This window comes from Hemitrygon akajei, chromosome 6, assembly GCF_048418815.1.
Source record: "Hemitrygon akajei chromosome 6, sHemAka1.3, whole genome shotgun sequence".
Lineage (NCBI taxonomy): Eukaryota > Metazoa > Chordata > Chondrichthyes > Myliobatiformes > Dasyatidae > Hemitrygon > Hemitrygon akajei.
Window position 1 is genome coordinate 118,738,480 of NC_133129.1, and position 19,682 is coordinate 118,758,161.

The 19,682-nt window shown below is 44.3% G+C and overlaps 1 protein-coding gene across 3 annotated transcripts in view; it reads left to right on the forward strand.

Annotated features, from left to right (window-relative positions):
• Nucleotides 1-19,682, forward strand: part of LOC140729413 (tetraspanin-18-like) — a 443,646-nt gene that overhangs the window by 265,956 nt on the left and 158,008 nt on the right. For all 3 annotated transcript variants that reach the window (XM_073049121.1, XM_073049122.1, XM_073049120.1), the window contains 2 exons: nt 4,847-5,026; nt 6,429-6,512. In XM_073049121.1, the coding sequence (XP_072905222.1) occupies nt 4,847-5,026; nt 6,429-6,512 (264 nt within the window). The remainder of the gene's footprint in view (nt 1-4,846; nt 5,027-6,428; nt 6,513-19,682) is intronic.

Sequence of the window (19,682 nt, forward strand, 5' to 3'; positions counted from 1 at the left end):
ACTTGAGAGTGGCCTCATTGTGGCAATGGACCAGCATGTCAGAATGGGAATGGGAAGTGTAATTAAAATGGATGGCCACTGGGAAATTCTACCTGTTGAGGCAGATGGAGTGAAGGTGCTCGACAAAGTAGCCCCCAATCTACGTTGGGTCTCAATGTGGAGAAGGCCGCAATAGGAGCCCTGGATAAAGCAAATGACCAGAACCGACTCACAGGTGAAGTGTTGCCTCACCTGGAAGGACTGTTTGAGGGCCCTACATCATGGTGATGGAGGAGGTAAAGGCAGAGGTGCAGCACTTGTCCAGCTTGCAGCGATATGTGCCAGAAGGGAGATCGGGGGAGAGATGCTTTCTACTGTTGCCAATGAGGCTATGTACAGCTCCAATGCCGTATGAAATTTGCTGATGTCACCAGTGTTGTATGCTGAATCAAAGGTAGTGATAATTTGGCATGTAGGAGGGAGATTGAAAATCTGGTGCCACAGCAACGACCTCTTACTCAACATCAGCCACACCAAATACATGATTATTGACTACAGGAGCAGGAAACCAAAGATCCATGAACCAGTCTTCATTAAGGGATCGGAGGTAGAGAGCATCAGTAACTTGAAATTTCTTGGCATTATCATTTTAGAGGATTTGTCCTGGGACTAGCACATAAATATCATTACAAAGAAGGCATGGCAGTATCTCCACTTCCTTATCATCTAAAACTCTGAGGAACTTCTATAAATGCACAGTGCAACCGATTGGTTGCATAGTACCTGGTGTGGAAATACCAGTGCCCAAGAACAGACAAGCCTACACGAAGTGGTGGCTACAGCCCAGTCCATCACAAGAAAAGTACTCTACAAGGAGAGCACATCTACAAGGAGCACTACCACAAGAAAGCAGCATCTACCATCCAAGCCATGCTCTTTTCTCACTGCTGGCACTGGGGAGAATGTACAGGAGTCTGAAGTCCCACACCATCAGCTTCAGGGACAGTTATTACCCTTCAACGATCAGGCTCCTGAACCAGTGTGGATAACTTCACTCACCTCAACTCTGAACTGATTACAACCTACAGACTCAGTCTGGAACTCTTGGTCTCAATATTATTTATTTATTGTATTTGCACGGTTATTTTCTTTTGCACATTGGTTGTGTGTCAGTCTTTGTGTGTAGTTTTTCAATGTTTCTATTGTATTTCTATGCACTACTGCGAATGCCTGCAAAGAAATGTATCTCAGAGTTGTACATGGTGACATATACGTACTTTGATAATAAATTTACTTTGTGCTTTTGAACTTTGGGTGGACAAGGGTGTCACAGAGATAGTGACCCCTACAGAAAGCAGAGAGTGGGCAGGGAGTGGAAGATGTGTTTAATGGTAAGATCTTGAAGATGATGGAAGTTTTGGAAGTTATAGAAGTTATGAATGATGTTCTGTGGAGACTCATAGCATTGTAGATAAGGACAAGGGGAACTCTACCCCTGTTAGGGTGGTGGGAAGATGAGGTGAGGGCAGATGTTTGGGAAACGGAGTGGATGCCGATGATGGCAGCATCAATGGTGGAGGAAGGGAAACCACGTTCTTTGAAGGTGGATACCCCAGATGTCCTGGAATGCCGTATCTCATCTTGAACACAGATGCTGCGGAGAAGGAGGAACTTCAGCATTTTGTTTGAGCCACTCTGGATTTCCAGAAACTGAAGAATGTTTTGTGTTACTGAGAATAAGAGTTGTGACTGTGTGGCAGTTGCATAAGGCATTGATGAGGCCACACTTGCAGAATTGTGCATAGTTTAAAGTCGCTTCTAATGTGTGGGTGAGGAGAATGTGGGGAGAAATCAGAAGTGGATTTAATGTGGGATGGTTGGCACGGACTGATGTCCGTAGGGCTTGTCTCTGTGCTGTCAACTCCGTGGTTCTACAGGAAATTTACCAGCATAGAGCCGTAGGTAGTTAATGGTGGGACTGTCCTTCCTGCAGCATTGTGTGCAGTGGCAAGAGAGGCATAGACAAAACATAGACTTAGAACAGTACAGCACTGTACAGGCCCTTCGGCCCACAGTGTTGTGCTGACCTTGTAACCTATTCCATCATCAATCTACTTCTCTCTTACACTGCCCAATAACCTTAGATTTTTCTTTAATCCACACTCCCGTCTAAAAGTCTCTTAAGTGCCGCTAATGTATTGGCCTCTCCCTCCACCCCAGCAGCGTGTTCCACGCACCCACCACTCTCTGTCAAAAAAACCTACCTCCACCAAATTTTTTTCACTCTCCTTAAAAGGGTGTCATCTGTTTTGTTGTTTTGTTGTTTTGGCAAATAGGTTCTGGCTATCCTCTTATAACCTTGTACACCTCTACCAAGTAATCTGTCATCCTCCTTCACTGTAAGGAGAAAGCCATAGCTCACTCAACCTTTAGACTGGAGTGCTAAGCTCCAAGGTACGGGTATGGCAGTCCAAGCTGTGAGATGCTGTTTTTTAATACTGTCACATGTACCAAGATACAGTGAAAAGCTTTTGTTTTTTTGTGCCATCCGGACAGATCACTCATACATAAGTGTTTTGAGTTAGTAAAAAGAAAGGCAGAATAGTGTGCCACACATGGTGCTGTGTCCTCAACCCCTCCATTGTTCCCCACACATTCATGACTGTGTGGCCAGGTTCTGCTCTCACCCCACCTACAGGTTTGCAGAAGACACTACTGTAGAGGCTGGATCTTGAATAACAATGTGGTGGAGCACAGAAAAGAGAGACAGAGCCTATAGCATGGTGTCTGGATCGCAATCTTTCCCTCAATATCAGGGAAACAACAAAGTTGGTCCTTAACCCTAATAAGAGGGCAGAATACACTCTCCTGTACATATCAATGGTGCAGAGGTGAAGATAGTTGAGAACTTCAAGTTCTGGAGTGTAAATATCGCCAATAATTTGTCCTGATCCAGTCACATAGATGTTATGGCCAAGAAGGCACATCAGAAAGCTTGGGAAATTGATCGTATGTCTGAGAACTCTCACTATTTTCACAGAAGCACCACTGTCAGCATTCTAACCAAATATATCACAACTTGATACGGCAACAGTTTTACTTGAGATGGCAAGAAATTGCAGAGAGTTGTGAACACAGCCCAGTTTCTCATGGAAACCAGTCTCCCTCCCATGGATTCTGTGCTTACTGGCTTGGTAAAGCAGTCAAAGTAATCAAAGGCTTCTCTCCCCTTGGTCACTCTCTCTTCTCCCTCTCTCAGTCAGAAGATAGAACAACTTGAAAACAAGCACCACTAGGCACAAGGACAGCTTCTATCCCACTGCTATAAGGTTCCTGAGAGACCACTTGTACAATAAAGGTGATCTGTCAGTCTACTTTGTCATGGCATTTGCACCTTACTCTCCACCGGCAGTGCAGTTTCCCTGCAACTGTAGCATTGGTTTCTGTTTATTCCATTCCCTCAGTGTACTGTGCCTCAGTACCTGTGAAAATAATGAACCCGTGTAGTGCTACAGAGATGGCTGGCACAGTAGCACAGTGGTTAAAACAATGCTTCACAGTTGAATTCCAGGTGCTTCCCATTAGGACTTTGTACGTTGTTATGAACCCCATAACTGGGTCACTTACCAGCAAAGATAGAGAGGTCCGCTGAAGTCTGATGGTACTATTTTTAAACGTTTTTATTTATAAAGGGGCACAAAAGTAAGGTTAATACAAACATTCAGATAATATACGTCGTCAATATTCAATCTAAAGCATGGGTATAGTAATAATCAACAATTCGAAGTAGCTCTATCGTTTGTCTAGGGGTAAAACTATTGTCCGATGGAAATATAAAAAGTCTCGCCAGTTCATGAAGGCTTTTAGCCATTTGAGGGACTGCTGGGTGTTCACAGGTTGGAGAGAGAAAATAAACCTGCCAGCCTGTTGGACTCAAATCGTGGAATCGGGAACGTGAGTTCCCCGTTGTCAGTTCGGAATCCTTTTTGGGGTTATCAGCCACTCGATTCCCTAGCTAGGGGAACCAAATCACACGTGGCTCCCGAACAGCTTCCCGTCCTTACGGGAGCGATGAGCGATGGTGTCTCCGTCTGGTGCGTCGCTGGAATACCGCCTCCTGCAGTCTCCTTTTTATCATGGCTGGCAGATTTGTAAATGCCAATCAAGGTAGGGTGATACAATCCCCACCCCACATTGCCCGAGGGTGTCCATGTCCCTGATATCTGGCACGTACTATAGAGTTGCAATTCACACAGGTGCCTCTAAGAACAATGGTCAAATCCATTGCATTGTCTCTCATTTCCTGGGTCCAAGACCCGTATTAATAGCGATCTTGCGATTCTCCGGAAGGAGGGGGCTGGTCCCGCACCCTTCGGCCCCTCAGAGCTGTGGTACATTCATAACAACGTTCTCCCTGTGACCGCGTGTGTTTCCTCGGAATGCTCCGGTTTCTTCCCACAGTCCAAAGACATTTGGGAGGCTAATTGGCCGTTGTAAATTATCCCATGATTAGGCTGGAGTTAAAGTGGGGGATAGTTGAGCGACGCGCCGTGAAGGGATGGAAGGGCTAATGCCACACTTCATCTCAATAACGTGCAGTTCAGGTAGACAAAATAGGTGCAAGGGCCACAGCAAGATAACTGAGAGATCAAGAGCTGAAGACTGCATCGTTTTGATAAGGAGAGATCCATTCAAGAGGATAAACCTGTCCTTGAGTCTTGCTGGTTCGCATTCTCAGACTTCTGTAAATTCTGCCTTCATGGCCTAGCTCCTCTGTAGGGGCATTATCTGCAGATGCCCAAACACCTTCAATGAATGCCCTGCTATTTGTTCTGTGAAACCAATTCTCATGTTTGTTTTATTTTAGTTTAAATGCTGTGGAGTGAGTGGGCCAAATGATTTCCTTAATGCGATAAATTTCATTCTATTCAACCCTACCTACGATGTGCCAGAGGCTTGTTGCAAAAGGAACAAGACGGCACAGAATGAAGAGATACTCAATGTAGTTCAATGCATCGCTGGTGAAAGTAAATACATCAACACTCAGGTATGGAAAATACTTACTCTGATCCTTACCAACTGAAAACATTACCCACTGCTTTTGCACTACAGTATGTCCTCTGCTTATGAACAAGCTATGTTCCTGATATGTATGTGTAATTAATGTATTTATGGATAGGAAAGAATTTAGAGCAAAAGGGCCCAAATATGAGGAAATGGGACTATTTGAGGTAGACACCCTGGCCAGCATGGTCAAATTGGACCCAAGGCTCTGTTTCTGTGATGCATAACTTTATGAATTGTAAATATTCTTAATGTCAATGTTCACCAGCAAATTTGGAAATATTGAAAGTCTAAGCTCAAACGAAACATAAAATAAATAACAGGTAATTCTGCTACAGCACAATAGTCAATTTTCCTAAAAATGTTTACGGTCATAGAAAGTCCCATTATAGCAGAACGAGCTGTAGTTGCCTTTAAAACACAGATTTAAACATATTTAAATTTATAATCTCAATATGCTCCGATGAAAGCAGCCTCCCTACTGTATCAATTGTAAAATCATAGGGTAATCCATGGAGTGGAGAAAGCTGAGTGACTGCTTGATCGAGGCAAACAAAATTAGTAAGGGTGTAAATAAAGCAGATAGAGAGTAACCTTTCCCGAGAACACTGATATCTGACCTGAGGGTTTAGGATTGAGATGGGGGTGGGGGGAGGGTAGGAAATCTAAATGGGAGTTGTGCAAGATTTTTTTCCACCCAGAGGCTGGGCAGGCCCAGAGCTGTTGCCACGCTCCTGGCAACATCATAGCATGCTCACAACACACGACCCGAACCCAAACATCTTTGGAGTCTGGGAGGAAAGCCACACGTCAGGCGGAGGATGTACCAACTCCTTACAGCCAGAGGCAGGAATCGAACCCCAGTCTTACAGTCTATGCTGTAAAGCAAGGCACCAACTGCTAAGCTACCATTCCACCTCTGATTATGAGGGGCAAGAACAGGCTGAATGTACATAGTCTTTTCCCCAAGGACGGGACATTAAAAACAAGAGGGCATGGCTTTAATATCAGAGGTGAGAGATCTGAAGCATCTCCTTCACACATGGGGAGCGGATTATTTGGAATGAGCTGTGGGAATAGTGGTTGACACCAGCACTTTGGTAACATTTAAAAGCCATCCCGGTAACTCCAGAGATAGGAGAAGTTTAGATGGGCAGATAGGACTAGCTGGCTAGGCAGCAGAGTTGGCATGGATATGTTGGGCCGAAGGGCCTGTTTCTATGCGTTATTACTCCACAGCCGAGTACTGTGGTAAATCCATCCCCTGTGTAGCTTCATTCTGCCCAGGTGGGCATCAATGCCAAGGATTAATAACTAGAACTGTTGTGTTTTCCCGTATGACACGAAAAACCTTGAAACACTTTTTTCTCTTTCCTTTCTCTCAGGGCTGCTTCGATATATTTGCACCCAGAATGGAGAAGATCTTTTACCTGGCAGGTGGACTGTCCATCTGGATTTTAATAATCGAGGTAATCCTTAAACAGCGATTAATCCCGGCAATATGTTAGCCCATAGTAGCCTGAGGGCCCAAACCTCAATGTTCAATCCAGCTTCCCCTCTGCTGTCAGCTTGTTGGACTGACCTGAAAATCTCCAACATTACCTCAGACAGTATTCCGCTACCTCTCCCTCAACATTATCTCGGACTGTATTCCGCTACCTCTCCCTCAACATTACCTCAGACTGTATTCCTCTACCTCTCCTTCAACTTTACCTAAGACTTTATTCCTCTATCTCTTCTTCAACGTTACCTCAGACAGTATTCCTCTACCTCTCCCTCAACATTATCTCGGACTGTATTCCTATACCTCTCCCTCAACGTTACCTCAGACTGTATTCCTCTACCTCTCCCTCAATATTACCTCAGACTGTATTCCTCTACCTCTCCTTCAACATTACGTCAGACTGTATTCCTCTACCTCTCCCTCAACATTACCTGACTGTATTCCTCTACCTCTACCTCAACATTACCTCAGACTGTATTCCTCTACCTCTCCTTCAACGTTACCTCAGACTGTATTCCTCTACCTCTCCTTCAACATTACCTCAGACTGTATTCCTCTACCTCTCCTTCAACATTACCTCAGACTGTATTCCTCTACCTCTCCCTCAACATTACCTGACTGTATTCCTCTACCTCTACCTCAACATTACCTCAGACTGTATTCCTCTACCTCTCCTTCAACGTTACCTCAGACTGTATTCCTCTATCTCTCCCTCAACATTACCTCAGACTGTATTCCTCTACCTCTCCCTCAACATTACCTGACTGTATTCCTCTACCTCTACCTCAACATTACTTCAGACTGTATTCCTCTACAACTCCTTCAACGTTACCTCAGACTGTATTCCTCTATCTCTCCCTCAACATTACCTCAGACTGTATTCCTCTACCTCTACCTCAACATTACCTCAGACTGTATTCCTCTACCTCTCCTTCAACGTTACCTCAGACTGTATTCCTCTACCTCTCCCTCAACATTACCTCAGACTGTATTCCTCTACCTCTCCCTCAACATTACCTGACTGTATTCCTCTACCTCTACCTCAACATTACCTCAGACTGTATTCCTCTACCTCTCCTTCAACGTTACCTCAGACTGTATTCCTCTACCTCTCCCTCAACATTACCTGACTGTATTCCTCTACCTCTCCCTCAACATTAACTCAGACTGTATTCCTCTACCTCTCCCTCAACATTACCTCAGACTGTATTCCTCTACCTCTCCCTCAACATTACCTGACTGTATTCCTCTACCTCTACCTCAACATTACCTCAGACTGTATTCCTCTACCTCTCCTTCAACGTTACCTCAGACTGTATTCCTCTACCTCTCCCTCAACATTACCTCAGACTGTATTCCTCTACCTCTCCTTCAACATTACCTCAGACTGTATTTCTCTACCTCTCCCTCAACATTACCTGACTGTATTACTCTACATCTACCTCAACATTACCTCAGACTGTATTCATCTACCTCTCCTTCAACGTTACCTCAGACTGTATTCCTCTACCTCTCCCTCAACATTACCTCAGACTGTATTCCTCTACCTCTCCTTCAACATTACCTCAGACTGTATTTCTCTACCTCTCCCTCAACATTACCTCAGACTGTATTCCTCTACCTCTCCCTCAACATTACCTCAGACTGTATTCCTCTATCTCTCCCTCAATGTTACCTCAGACTGTATTCCTCTATCTCTCCCTCAAAATTACCTCAGACTGAATTCCTCTATCTCTGCTATAACATTACCTCAGACTGTATTCCTCTACCTCTCCTTCAACATTACCTCAGAGTGTATTCCTCTATCTCTCCCTCAACATTACCTCAGAATGTATTCCTCTACCTCTCCCTCAACATTAACTCAGACTGTATTCCTCTACTTCTCCCTCAACATTACCTCAGACTGTATTTCACTACCTCTCCCTCAACATTACCTGACTGTATTCCTCTACCTCTCCCTCAACATTACCTCAGACTGTATTCCACTACCTCTCCCTCAATGTTACCTCAGACTGTATTCCTCTATCTATCCTTCAACATTACCTCAGACTGTATTCCTCTACCTCTCCTTCAACGTTTCCTCAGACTGTATTCCTCTACCTCTCCTTCAATGTTACCTCAGACTGTATTCCTCTACCTCTCCCTCAACATTACCTGACTGTATTCCTCTACCTCTCCCTCAACATTACCTCAGACTGTATTCCTCTACCTCTCCTTCAACGTTACCTCAGACTGTATTCCTCTACCTCTCCCTCAACATTACCTCGGACTGTATTTCTCTACCTCTCCCTCAACATTACCTGACTGTATTCCTCTACCTCTCCCTCAACATTACCTCAGACTGTATTCCTCTACATCTCCCTCAATGTTACCTCAGACTGTATTACTCTATCTCTCCCTCAACATTACCTCAGACTGTATTCCTCTACCTCTCCTTCAACGTTACCTCAGACTGTATTCCTCTACCTCTCCCTAAACATTACCTGACTGTATTCCTCTACCTCTCCCTCAACATTACCTCAGACTGTATTCCTCTACCTCTCCTTCAACGTTACCTCAGACTGTATTCCTCTACCTCTCCCTCAACATTACCTCAGACTGTATTCCTCTACCTATCCTTCAACATTACCTCAGACTGTATTCCTCTACCTCTCCCTCAACATTACCTGACTGTATTCCTCTACCTCTCCCTCAACATTACCTCAGACTGTATTCCTCTACCTCTCCTTCAACATTACCACAGACTGTATTCCTCAACCTCTCCCTCAACATTACCTCAGACTGTATTCCTCTACCTCTCCTTCAACATTACCTGAGATTGTATTCCTCTACCTCTCCCTCAACAATACCTGACTGTATTCCTCTACCTCTCCCTCAACATTACCTCAGTCTGTATTCCTCTACCTATCCCTCAACATTACCTCAGACTGTATTCCTCTACCTCTCCTTCAACATTACCTCAGGCTGTATTCCTCTACCTCTCCCTCAAAAATTACCTCGGACTGTATTCCTCTATCTCCTCTTCAACATTACCTCAGACTGTATTCCTCTACCACTCCCTCAACATTACCTCAGACTGTATTCCTCTACCTCTCCTTCAACATTACCACAGACTGTATTCCTCAACCTCTCCCTCAACATTACCTCAGACTGTATTCCTCTACCTCTCCCTCAACATTACCTCAGTCTGTATTCCTCTACCTCTCCCTCAACATTACCTCAGACTGTATTCCTCTAACTCTCCTTCAACATTACCTCAGGCTGTATTCCTCTACCTCTCCCTCAACATTACCTCGGACTGTATTCCTCTATCTCCTCTTCAACATTACCTCAGACTGTATTCCTCTGCCTCTCCAACATTACCTCAGACTGTATTCCTCTACCTCTACTTCAACATTACCTCAGACTGTATTCCTCTACCTCTCCCTCAACATTACCTCCGAATGTATTCTTCTACCTCTCCCTCAACATTAACTCAGACTGTATTCCTCTACTTCTCCCTCAACATTACCTGACTGTATTCCTCTACCTCTCCCTCAACATTACCTCAGACTGAATTCCTCTACCTCTCCCTCAATGATACCTCAGACTGTATTCCTCTATCTCTCCTTCAACATTACCTCAGACTGTATTCCTCTACCTCTCCTTCAACATTACCTCAGACTGTATTCCTCTACCTCTCCTTCAATGTTACCTCAGACTGTATTCCTCTACCTCTCCCTCAACATTACCTGACTGTATTCCTCTACCTCTTCCTGAACATTACCTCAGACTGTATTCCTCTACCTCTCCTTCAACGTTACCTCAGACTGTATTCCTCTACCTCTGCCTCAACATCACCTCAGACTGTATTCCTCTACCTCTCCTTCAACATTACCTCAGACTGTATTCCTCTACCTCTCCCTCAACATTACCTGACTGTATTCCTCTACCTCTCCCTCAACATTACCTCAGAATGTATTCCTCTACCTCTCCCTCAACATTAACTCAGACTGTATTCCTCTACTTCTCCCTCAACATTACCTCAGACTGTATTTCTCTACCTCTCCCTCAACATTACCTGACTGTATTCCTCTACCACTCCCTCAACATTACCTCAGACTGTATTCCTCTACCTCTCCCTCAACATTACCTCAGACTGTATTCCGCTATCTCTCCTTCAACATTACCTCAGACTGTATTCATCTACCTCTCCTTCAACATTACCTCAGACTGTATTCCTCTACCTCTCTCTCAACATTACCTCAGAATGTATTCCTCTACCTCTCCCTCAACATTACCTCAGACTGTATTTCTCTACCTCTCCCTCAACATTACCTGACTGTATTCCTCTACCTATCCCTCAACATTACCTCAGACTGTATTCCTCTACCTCTCCCTCAACATTAACTCAGACTGTATTCCTCTACCTCTCCCTCAACATTACCTCAGACTGTATTCCTCTACCTCTCCCTCAACATTACCTGACTGTATTCCTCTACCTCTACCTCAACATTACCTCAGAATGTATTCCTCTACCTCTCCCTCAACATTAACTCAGACTGTATTCCTCTACTTCTCCCTCAACATTACCTCAGACTGTATTTCACTACCTCTCCCTCAACATTACCTGACTGTATTCCTCTACCTCTCCCTCAACATTACCTCAGACTGTATTCCACTACCTCTCCCTCAATGTTACCTCAGACTGTATTCCTCTATCTATCCTTCAACATTACCTCAGACTGTATTCCTCTACCTCTCCTTCAACGTTTCCTCAGACTGTATTCCTCTACCTCTCCTTCAATGTTACCTCAGACTGTATTCCTCTACCTCTCCCTCAACATTACCTGACTGTATTCCTCTACCTCTCCCTCAACATTACCTCAGACTGTATTCCTCTACCTCTCCTTCAACGTTACCTCAGACTGTATTCCTCTACCTCTCCCTCAACATTACCTCGGACTGTATTCCTCTCCCTCTCCCTCAACATAACCTCAGACTGTATTTCTCTACCTCTCCCTCAACATTACCTGACTGTATTCCTCTACCTCTCCCTCAACATTACCTCAGACTGTATTCCTCTACATCTCCCTCAATGTTACCTCAGACTGTATTACTCTATCTCTCCCTCAACATTACCTCAGACTGTATTCCTCTACCTCTCCTTCAACGTTACCTCAGACTGTATTCCTCTACCTCTCCCTAAACATTACCTGACTGTATTCCTCTACCTCTCCCTCAACATTACCTCAGACTGTATTCCTCTACCTCTCCTTCAACGTTACCTCAGACTGTATTCCTCTACCTCTCCCTCAACATTACCTCAGACTGTATTCCTCTACATATCCTTCAACATTACCTCAGACTGTATTCCTCTACCTCTCCCTCAACATTACCTGACTGTATTCCTCTACCTCTCCCTCAACATTACCTCAGACTGTATTCCTCTACCTCTCCTTCAACATTACCACAGACTGTATTCCTCAACCTCTCCCTCAACATTACCTCAGACTGTATTCCTCTACCTCTCCTTCAACATTACCTGAGATTGTATTCCTCTACCTCTCCCTCAACAATACCTGACTGTATTCCTCTACCTCTCCCTCAACATTACCTCAGTCTGTATTCCTCTACCTATCCCTCAACATTACCTCAGACTGTATTCCTCTACCTCTCCTTCAACATTACCTCAGGCTGTATTCCTCTACCTCTCCCTCAAAAATTACCTCGGACTGTATTCCTCTATCTCCTCTTCAACATTACCTCAGACTGTATTCCTCTACCACTCCCTCAACATTACCTCAGACTGTATTCCTCTACCTCTCCTTCAACATTACCACAGACTGTATTCCTCAACCTCTCCCTCAACATTACCTCAGACTGTATTCCTCTACCTCTCCCTCAACATTACCTCAGTCTGTATTCCTCTACCTCTCCCTCAACATTACCTCAGACTGTATTCCTCTAACTCTCCTTCAACATTACCTCAGGCTGTATTCCTCTACCTCTCCCTCAACATTACCTCGGACTGTATTCCTCTATCTCCTCTTCAACATTACCTCAGACTGTATTCCTCTGCCTCTCCAACATTACCTCAGACTGTATTCCTCTACCTCTACTTCAACATTACCTCAGACTGTATTCCTCTACCTCTCCCTCAACATTACCTCCGAATGTATTCTTCTACCTCTCCCTCAACATTAACTCAGACTGTATTCCTCTACTTCTCCCTCAACATTACCTGACTGTATTCCTCTACCTCTCCCTCAACATTACCTCAGACTGAATTCCTCTACCTCTCCCTCAATGATACCTCAGACTGTATTCCTCTACCTCTCCCTCAACATCACCTCAGACTGTATTCCTCTACCTCTCCTTCAACATTACCTCAGACTGTATTCTTCTACCTCTCCCTCAACATTACCTCAGACTGTATTCCTCTAAATCTCCTTCAACTTTACCTCAGACTGCATTCCTCTACCTCTCCCTCAACAATAGCTAAGAATTTATTCCTCTACCTCTCCCTCAAAAATACCTAAGATTTTATTCTTCTACCTCTCCCTCAACGTTACCTCAGACTATATTCCTCTGTCTCTCCCTCAACATTACCTCAGACTGTATTCCGCTAAGTCTCCTTCAACATTACCTCAGACTGTATTCATCTAACTCTCCTTCAACATTACCTAAGACTGTATTCCTCTACCTCTCCCTCAACATTACCTCAGAATGTATTCCTCTCCCTCTCCCTCAACATAACCTCAGACTGTATTTCTCTACCTCTCCCTCAACATTACCTGACTGTATTCCTCTACCTCTCCCTCAACACTACCTCAGACTGTATTCCTCTACATCTCCCTCAATGTTACCTCAGACTGTATTCCTCTATCTCTCCCTCAACATTACCTCAGACTGTATTCCTCTACCTCTCCTTCAACGTTACCTCAGACTGTATTCCTCTACCTCTCCCTCAACATTACCTGACTGTATTCCTCTACCTCTCCCTCAACATTACCTCAGACTGTATTCCTCTACCTCTCCTTCAACGTTTCCTCAGACTGTATTCCTCTACCTCTCCCTCAACATTACCTCAGACTGTATTCCTCTACCTATCCTTCAAGATTACCTAAGACTGTATTCCTCTACCTCTCCCTCAATGTTACCTCAGACTGTATTCCTCTATCTATCCTTCAACATTACCTCAGACTGTATTCCTCTACCTCTCCTTCAACGTTTCCTCAGACTGTATTCCTCTACCTCTCCTTCAATGTTACCTCAGACTGTATTCCTCTACCTCTCCCTCAACATTACCTGACTGTATTCCTCTACCTCTCCTTCAACGTTACCTCAGACTGTATTCCTCTACCTCTCCCTCAACATTACCTCAGACTGTATTCCTCTCCCTCTCCCTCAACATAACCTCAGACTGTATTTCTCTACCTCTCCCTCAACATTACCTGACTGTATTCCTCTACCTCTCCCTCAACATTACCTCAGACTGTATTCCTCTACATCTCCCTCAATGTTACCTCAGACTGTATTACTCTATCTCTCCCTCAACATTACCTCAGACTGTATTCCTCTACCTCTCCTTCAACGTTACCTCAGACTGTATTCCTCTACCTCTCCCTCAACATTACCTGACTGTATTCCTCTACCTCTCCCTCAACATTACCTCAGACTGTATTCCTCTACCTCTCCTTCAACGTTACCTCAGACTGTATTCCTCTACCTCTCCCTCAACATTACCTCAGACTGTATTCCTCTACCTATCCTTCAACATTACCTCAGACTGTATTCCTCTACCTCTCCCTCAACATTACCTGACTGTATTCCTCTACCTCTCCCTCAACATTACCTCAGACTGTATTCCTCTACCTCTCCTTCAACGTTACCACAGACTGTATTCCTCAACCTCTCCCTCAACATTACCTCAGACTGTATTCCTCTACCTCTCCTTCAACATTACCTGAGATTGTATTCCTCTACCTCTCCCTCAACAATACCTGACTGTATTCCTCTACCTCTCCCTCAACATTACCTCAGTCTGTATTCCTCTACCTCTCCCTCAACATTACCTCAGACTGTATTCCTCTACCTCTCCTTCAACATTACCTCAGGCTGTATTCCTCTACCTCTCCCTCAACATTACCTCGGACTGTATTCCTCTATCTCCTCTTCAACATTACCTCAGACTGTATTCCTCTACCACTCCCTCAACATTACCTCAGACTGTATTCCTCTACCTCTCCTTCAACATTACCACAGACTGTATTCCTCAACCTCTCCCTCAACATTACCTCAGACTGTATTCCTCTACCTCTCCTTCAACATTACCTGAGATTGTATTCCTCTACCTCTCCCTCAACAATACCTGACTGTATTCCTCTACCTCTCCCTCAACATTACCTCAGTCTGTATTCCTCTACCTCTCCCTCAACATTACCTCAGACTGTATTCCTCTAACTCTCCTTCAACATTACCTCAGGCTGTATTCCTCTACCTCTCCCTCAACATTACCTCGGACTGTATTCCTCTATCTCCTCTTCAACATTACCTCAGACTGTATTCCTCTGCCTCTCCTTCAACATTACCTCAGACTGTATTCCTCTACCTCTACTTCAACATTACCTCAGACTGTATTCCTCTACCTCTCCCTCAACATTACCTCCGAATGTATTCTTCTACCTCTCCCTCAACATTAACTCAGACTGTATTCCTCTACTTCTCCCTCAACATTACCTGACTGTATTCCTCTACCTCTCCCTCAACATTACCTCAGACTGTATTCCTCTACCTCTCCCTCAATGATACCTCAGACTGTATTCCTCTATCTCTCCTTCAACATTACCTCAGACTGTATTCCTCTACCTCTCCTTCAACGTTACCTCAGACTGTATTCCTCTACCTCTCCTTCAATGTTAGCTCAGACTGTATTCCTCTACCTCTCCCTCAACATTACCTGACTGCATTCCTCTACCTCTTCCTGAACATTACCTCAGACTGTATTCCTCTACCTCTCCTTCAACGTTACCTCAGACTGTATTCCTCTACCTCTGCCTCAACATCACCTCAGACTGTATTCCTCTACCTCTCCTTCAACATTACCTCAGACTGTATTCCTCTACCTCTCCCTCAACATTACCTGACTGTATTCCTCTACCTCTCCCTCAACATTACCTCAGAATGTATTCCTCTACCTCTCCCTCAACATTAACTCAGACTGTATTCCTCTACTTCTCCCTCAACATTACCTCAGACTGTATTTCTCTACCTCTCCCTCAACATTACCTGACTGTATTCCTCTACCACTCCCTCAACATTACCTCAGACTGTATTCCTCTACCTCTCCCTCAACATTACCTCAGACTGTATTCCGCTATCTCTCCTTCAACATTACCTCAGACTGTATTCATCTACCTCTCCTTCAACATTACCTCAGACTGTATTCCTCTACCTCTCTCTCAACATTACCTCAGAATGTATTCCTCTACCTCTCCCTCAACATTACCTCAGACTGTATTTCTCTACCTCTCCCTCAACATTACCTGACTGTATTCCTCTACCTATCCCTCAACATTACCTCAGACTGTATTCCTCTACCTCTCCCTCAACATTAACTCAGACTGTATTCCTCTACCTCTCCCTCAACATTACCTCAGACTGTATTCCTCTACCTCTCCCTCAACATTACCTGACTGTATTCCTCTACCTCTACCTCAACATTACCTCAGACAGTATTCCTCTACCTCTCCTTCAACGTTACCTCAGACTGTATTCCTCTACCTCTCCCTCAACATTACCTCAGACTGTATTCCTCTACCTCTCCTTCAACATTACCTCAGACTGTATTTCTCTACCTCTCCCTCAACATTACCTGACTGTATTACTCTACATCTACCTCAACATTACCTCAGACTGTATTCCTCTACCTCTCCTTCAACATTACCTCAGACTGTATTCCTCTACCTCTCCTTCAACATTACCTCAGACTGTATTTCTCTACCTCTCCCTCAACATTACCTCAGACTGTATTCCTCTATCTCACCCTCAAAATTACCTCAGACTGAATTCCTCTATCTCTGCTATAACATTAACTCAGACTGTATTCCTCTACCTCTACTTCAACATTACCTCAGAGTGTATTCCTCTATCTCTCCCTCAACATTACCTCAGAATGTATTCCTCTACCTCTCCCTCAACATTAACTCAGACTGTATTCCTCTACTTCTCCCTCAACATTACCTCAGACTGTATTTCACTACCTCTCCCTCAAAATTACCTGACTGTATTCCTCTACCTCTCCCTCAACATTACCTCAGACTGTATTCCTCTACCTCTCCCTCAATGTTACCTCAGACTGTATTCCTCTATCTATCCTTCAACATTACCTCAGACTGTATTCCTCTACCTCTCCTTCAACGTTTCCTCAGACTGTATTCCTCTACCTCTCCTTCAATGTTACCTCAGACTGTATTCCTCTACCTCTCCCTCAACATTACCTGACTGTATTCCTCTACCTCTCCCTCAACATTACCTCAGACTGTATTCCTCTACCTCTCCTTCAACGTTACCTCAGACTGTATTCCTCTACCTCTCCCTCAACATTACCTCAGACTGTATTCCTCTACCTCTCCTTCAACATTACCTCAGACTGTATTCCTCTACCTCTCCCTCAACATTACCTGACTGTATTCCTCTACCTCTCCCTCAACATTACCTCAGACTGTATTCCTCTACCTCTCCCTCAACATTACCTCAGACTGTATTCCTCTACCTCTCCTTCAACTTTACCTCAGACTGTATTCCTCTACCTCTCCCTCAACAATACCTAAGACTTTATTCCTCTACCTCTCCCTCAACATTACCTCAGACTGTATTCCTCTATCTCTTCTTCAATGTTATCTCAGACTGTATTCCTCTACCTCTCCCTCAACATTACCTCAGACTGTATTCCTCTACCTCTCCTTCAACATTACCTCAGACTGTATTCCTCTACCTCTCTCTCAACATTACCTCAGAATGTATTCCTATACCTCTCCCTCAACATTACCTCAGACTGTATTTCTCTACCTCTCCCTCAACATTACCTGACTGTATTCCTCTACCTATCCCTCAACATTACCTCAGACTGTATTCCTCTACCTCTCCCTCAACATTAACTCAGACTGTATTCCTCTACCTCTCCCTCAACATTACCTCAGACTGTATTCCTCTACCTCTCCCTCAACATTACCTGACTGTATTCCTCTACCTCTACCTCAACATTACCTCAGACTGTATTCCTCTACCTCTCCTTCAACGTTACCTCAGACTGTATTCCTCTACCTCTCCCTCAACATTACCTCAAACTGTATTCCTCTAACTCTCCTTCAACATTACCTCAGGCTGTATTCCTCTACCTCTCCCTCAACATTACCTCGGACTCTATTCCTCTATCTCCTCTTCAACATTACCTCAGACTGTATTCCTCTGCCTCTCCTTCAACATTACCTCAGACTGTATTCCTCTACCTCTACTTCAACATTACCTCAGACTGTATTCCTCTACCTCTCCCTCAACATTACCTCCGAATGTATTCTTCTACCTCTCCCTCAACATTAACTCAGACTGTATTCCTCTACTTCTCCCTCAACATTACCTGACTGTATTCCTCTACCTATCCCTCAACATTACCTCAGACTGTATTCCTCTACCTCTCCCTCAATGATACCTCAGACTGTATTCCTCTATCTCTCCTTCAACATTACCTCAGACTGTATTCCTCTACCTCTCCTTCAACGTTACCTCAGACTGTATTCCTCTACCTCTCCTTCAATGTTACCTCAGACTGTATTCCTCTACCTCTCCCTCAACATTACCTGACTGCATTCCTCTACCTCTTCCTGAACATTACCTCAGACTGTATTCCTCTACCTCTCCTTCAACGTTACCTCAGACTGTATTCCTCTACCTCTGCCTCAACATCACCTCAGACTGTATTCCTCTACCTCTCCTTCAACATTACCTCAGACTGTATTCCTCTACCTCTCCCTCAACATTACCTGACTGTATTCCTCTACCTCTCCCTCAACATTACCTCAGAATGTATTCCTCTACCTCTCCCTCAACATTAACTCAGACTGTATTCCTCTACTTCTCCCTCAACATTACCTCAGACTGTATTTCTCTACCTCTCCCTCAACATTACCTGACTGTATTCCTCTACCACTCCCTCAACATTACCTCAGACTGTATTCCTCTACCTCTCCCTCAACATTACCTCAGACTGTATTCCGCTATCTCTCCTTCAACATTACCTCAGACTGTATTCATCTACCTCTCCTTCAACATTACCTCAGACTGTATTCCTCTACCTCTCTCTCAACATTACCTCAGAATGTATTCCTCTACCTCTCCCTCAACATTACCTCAGACTGTATTTCTCTACCTCTCCCTCAACATTACCTGACTGTATTCCTCTACCTATCCCTCAACATTACCTCAGACTGTATTCCTCTACCTCTCCCTCAACATTAACACAGACTGTATTCCTCTACCTCTCCCTCAACATTACCTCAGACTGTATTCCTCTACCTCTCCCTCAACATTACCTGACTGTATTCCTCTACCTCTACCTCAACATTACCTCAGACAGTATTCCTCTACCTCTCCTTCAACGTTACCTCAGACTGTATTCCTCTACCTCTCCCTCAACATTACCTCAGACTGTATTCCTCTACTTCTCCCTCAACATTACCTCAGACTGTATTTCACTACCTCTCCCTCAAAATTACCTGACTGTATTCCTCTACCTCTCCCTCAACATTACCTCAGACTGTATTCCTCTACCTCTCCCTCAATGTTACCTCAGACTGTATTCCTCTATCTATCCTTCAACATTACCTCAGACTGTATTCCTCTACCTCTCCTTCAACGTTTCCTCAGACTGTATTCCTCTACCTCTCCTTCAATGTTACCTCAGACTGTATTCCTGTACCTCTCCCTCAACATTACCTGACTGTATTCCTCTACCTCTCCCTCAACATTACCTCAGACTGTATTCCTCTACCTCTCCTTCAACGTTACCTCAGACTGTATTCCTCTACCTCTCCCTCAACATTACCTCAGACTGTATTCCTCTACCTCTCCTTCAACATTACCTCAGACTGTATTC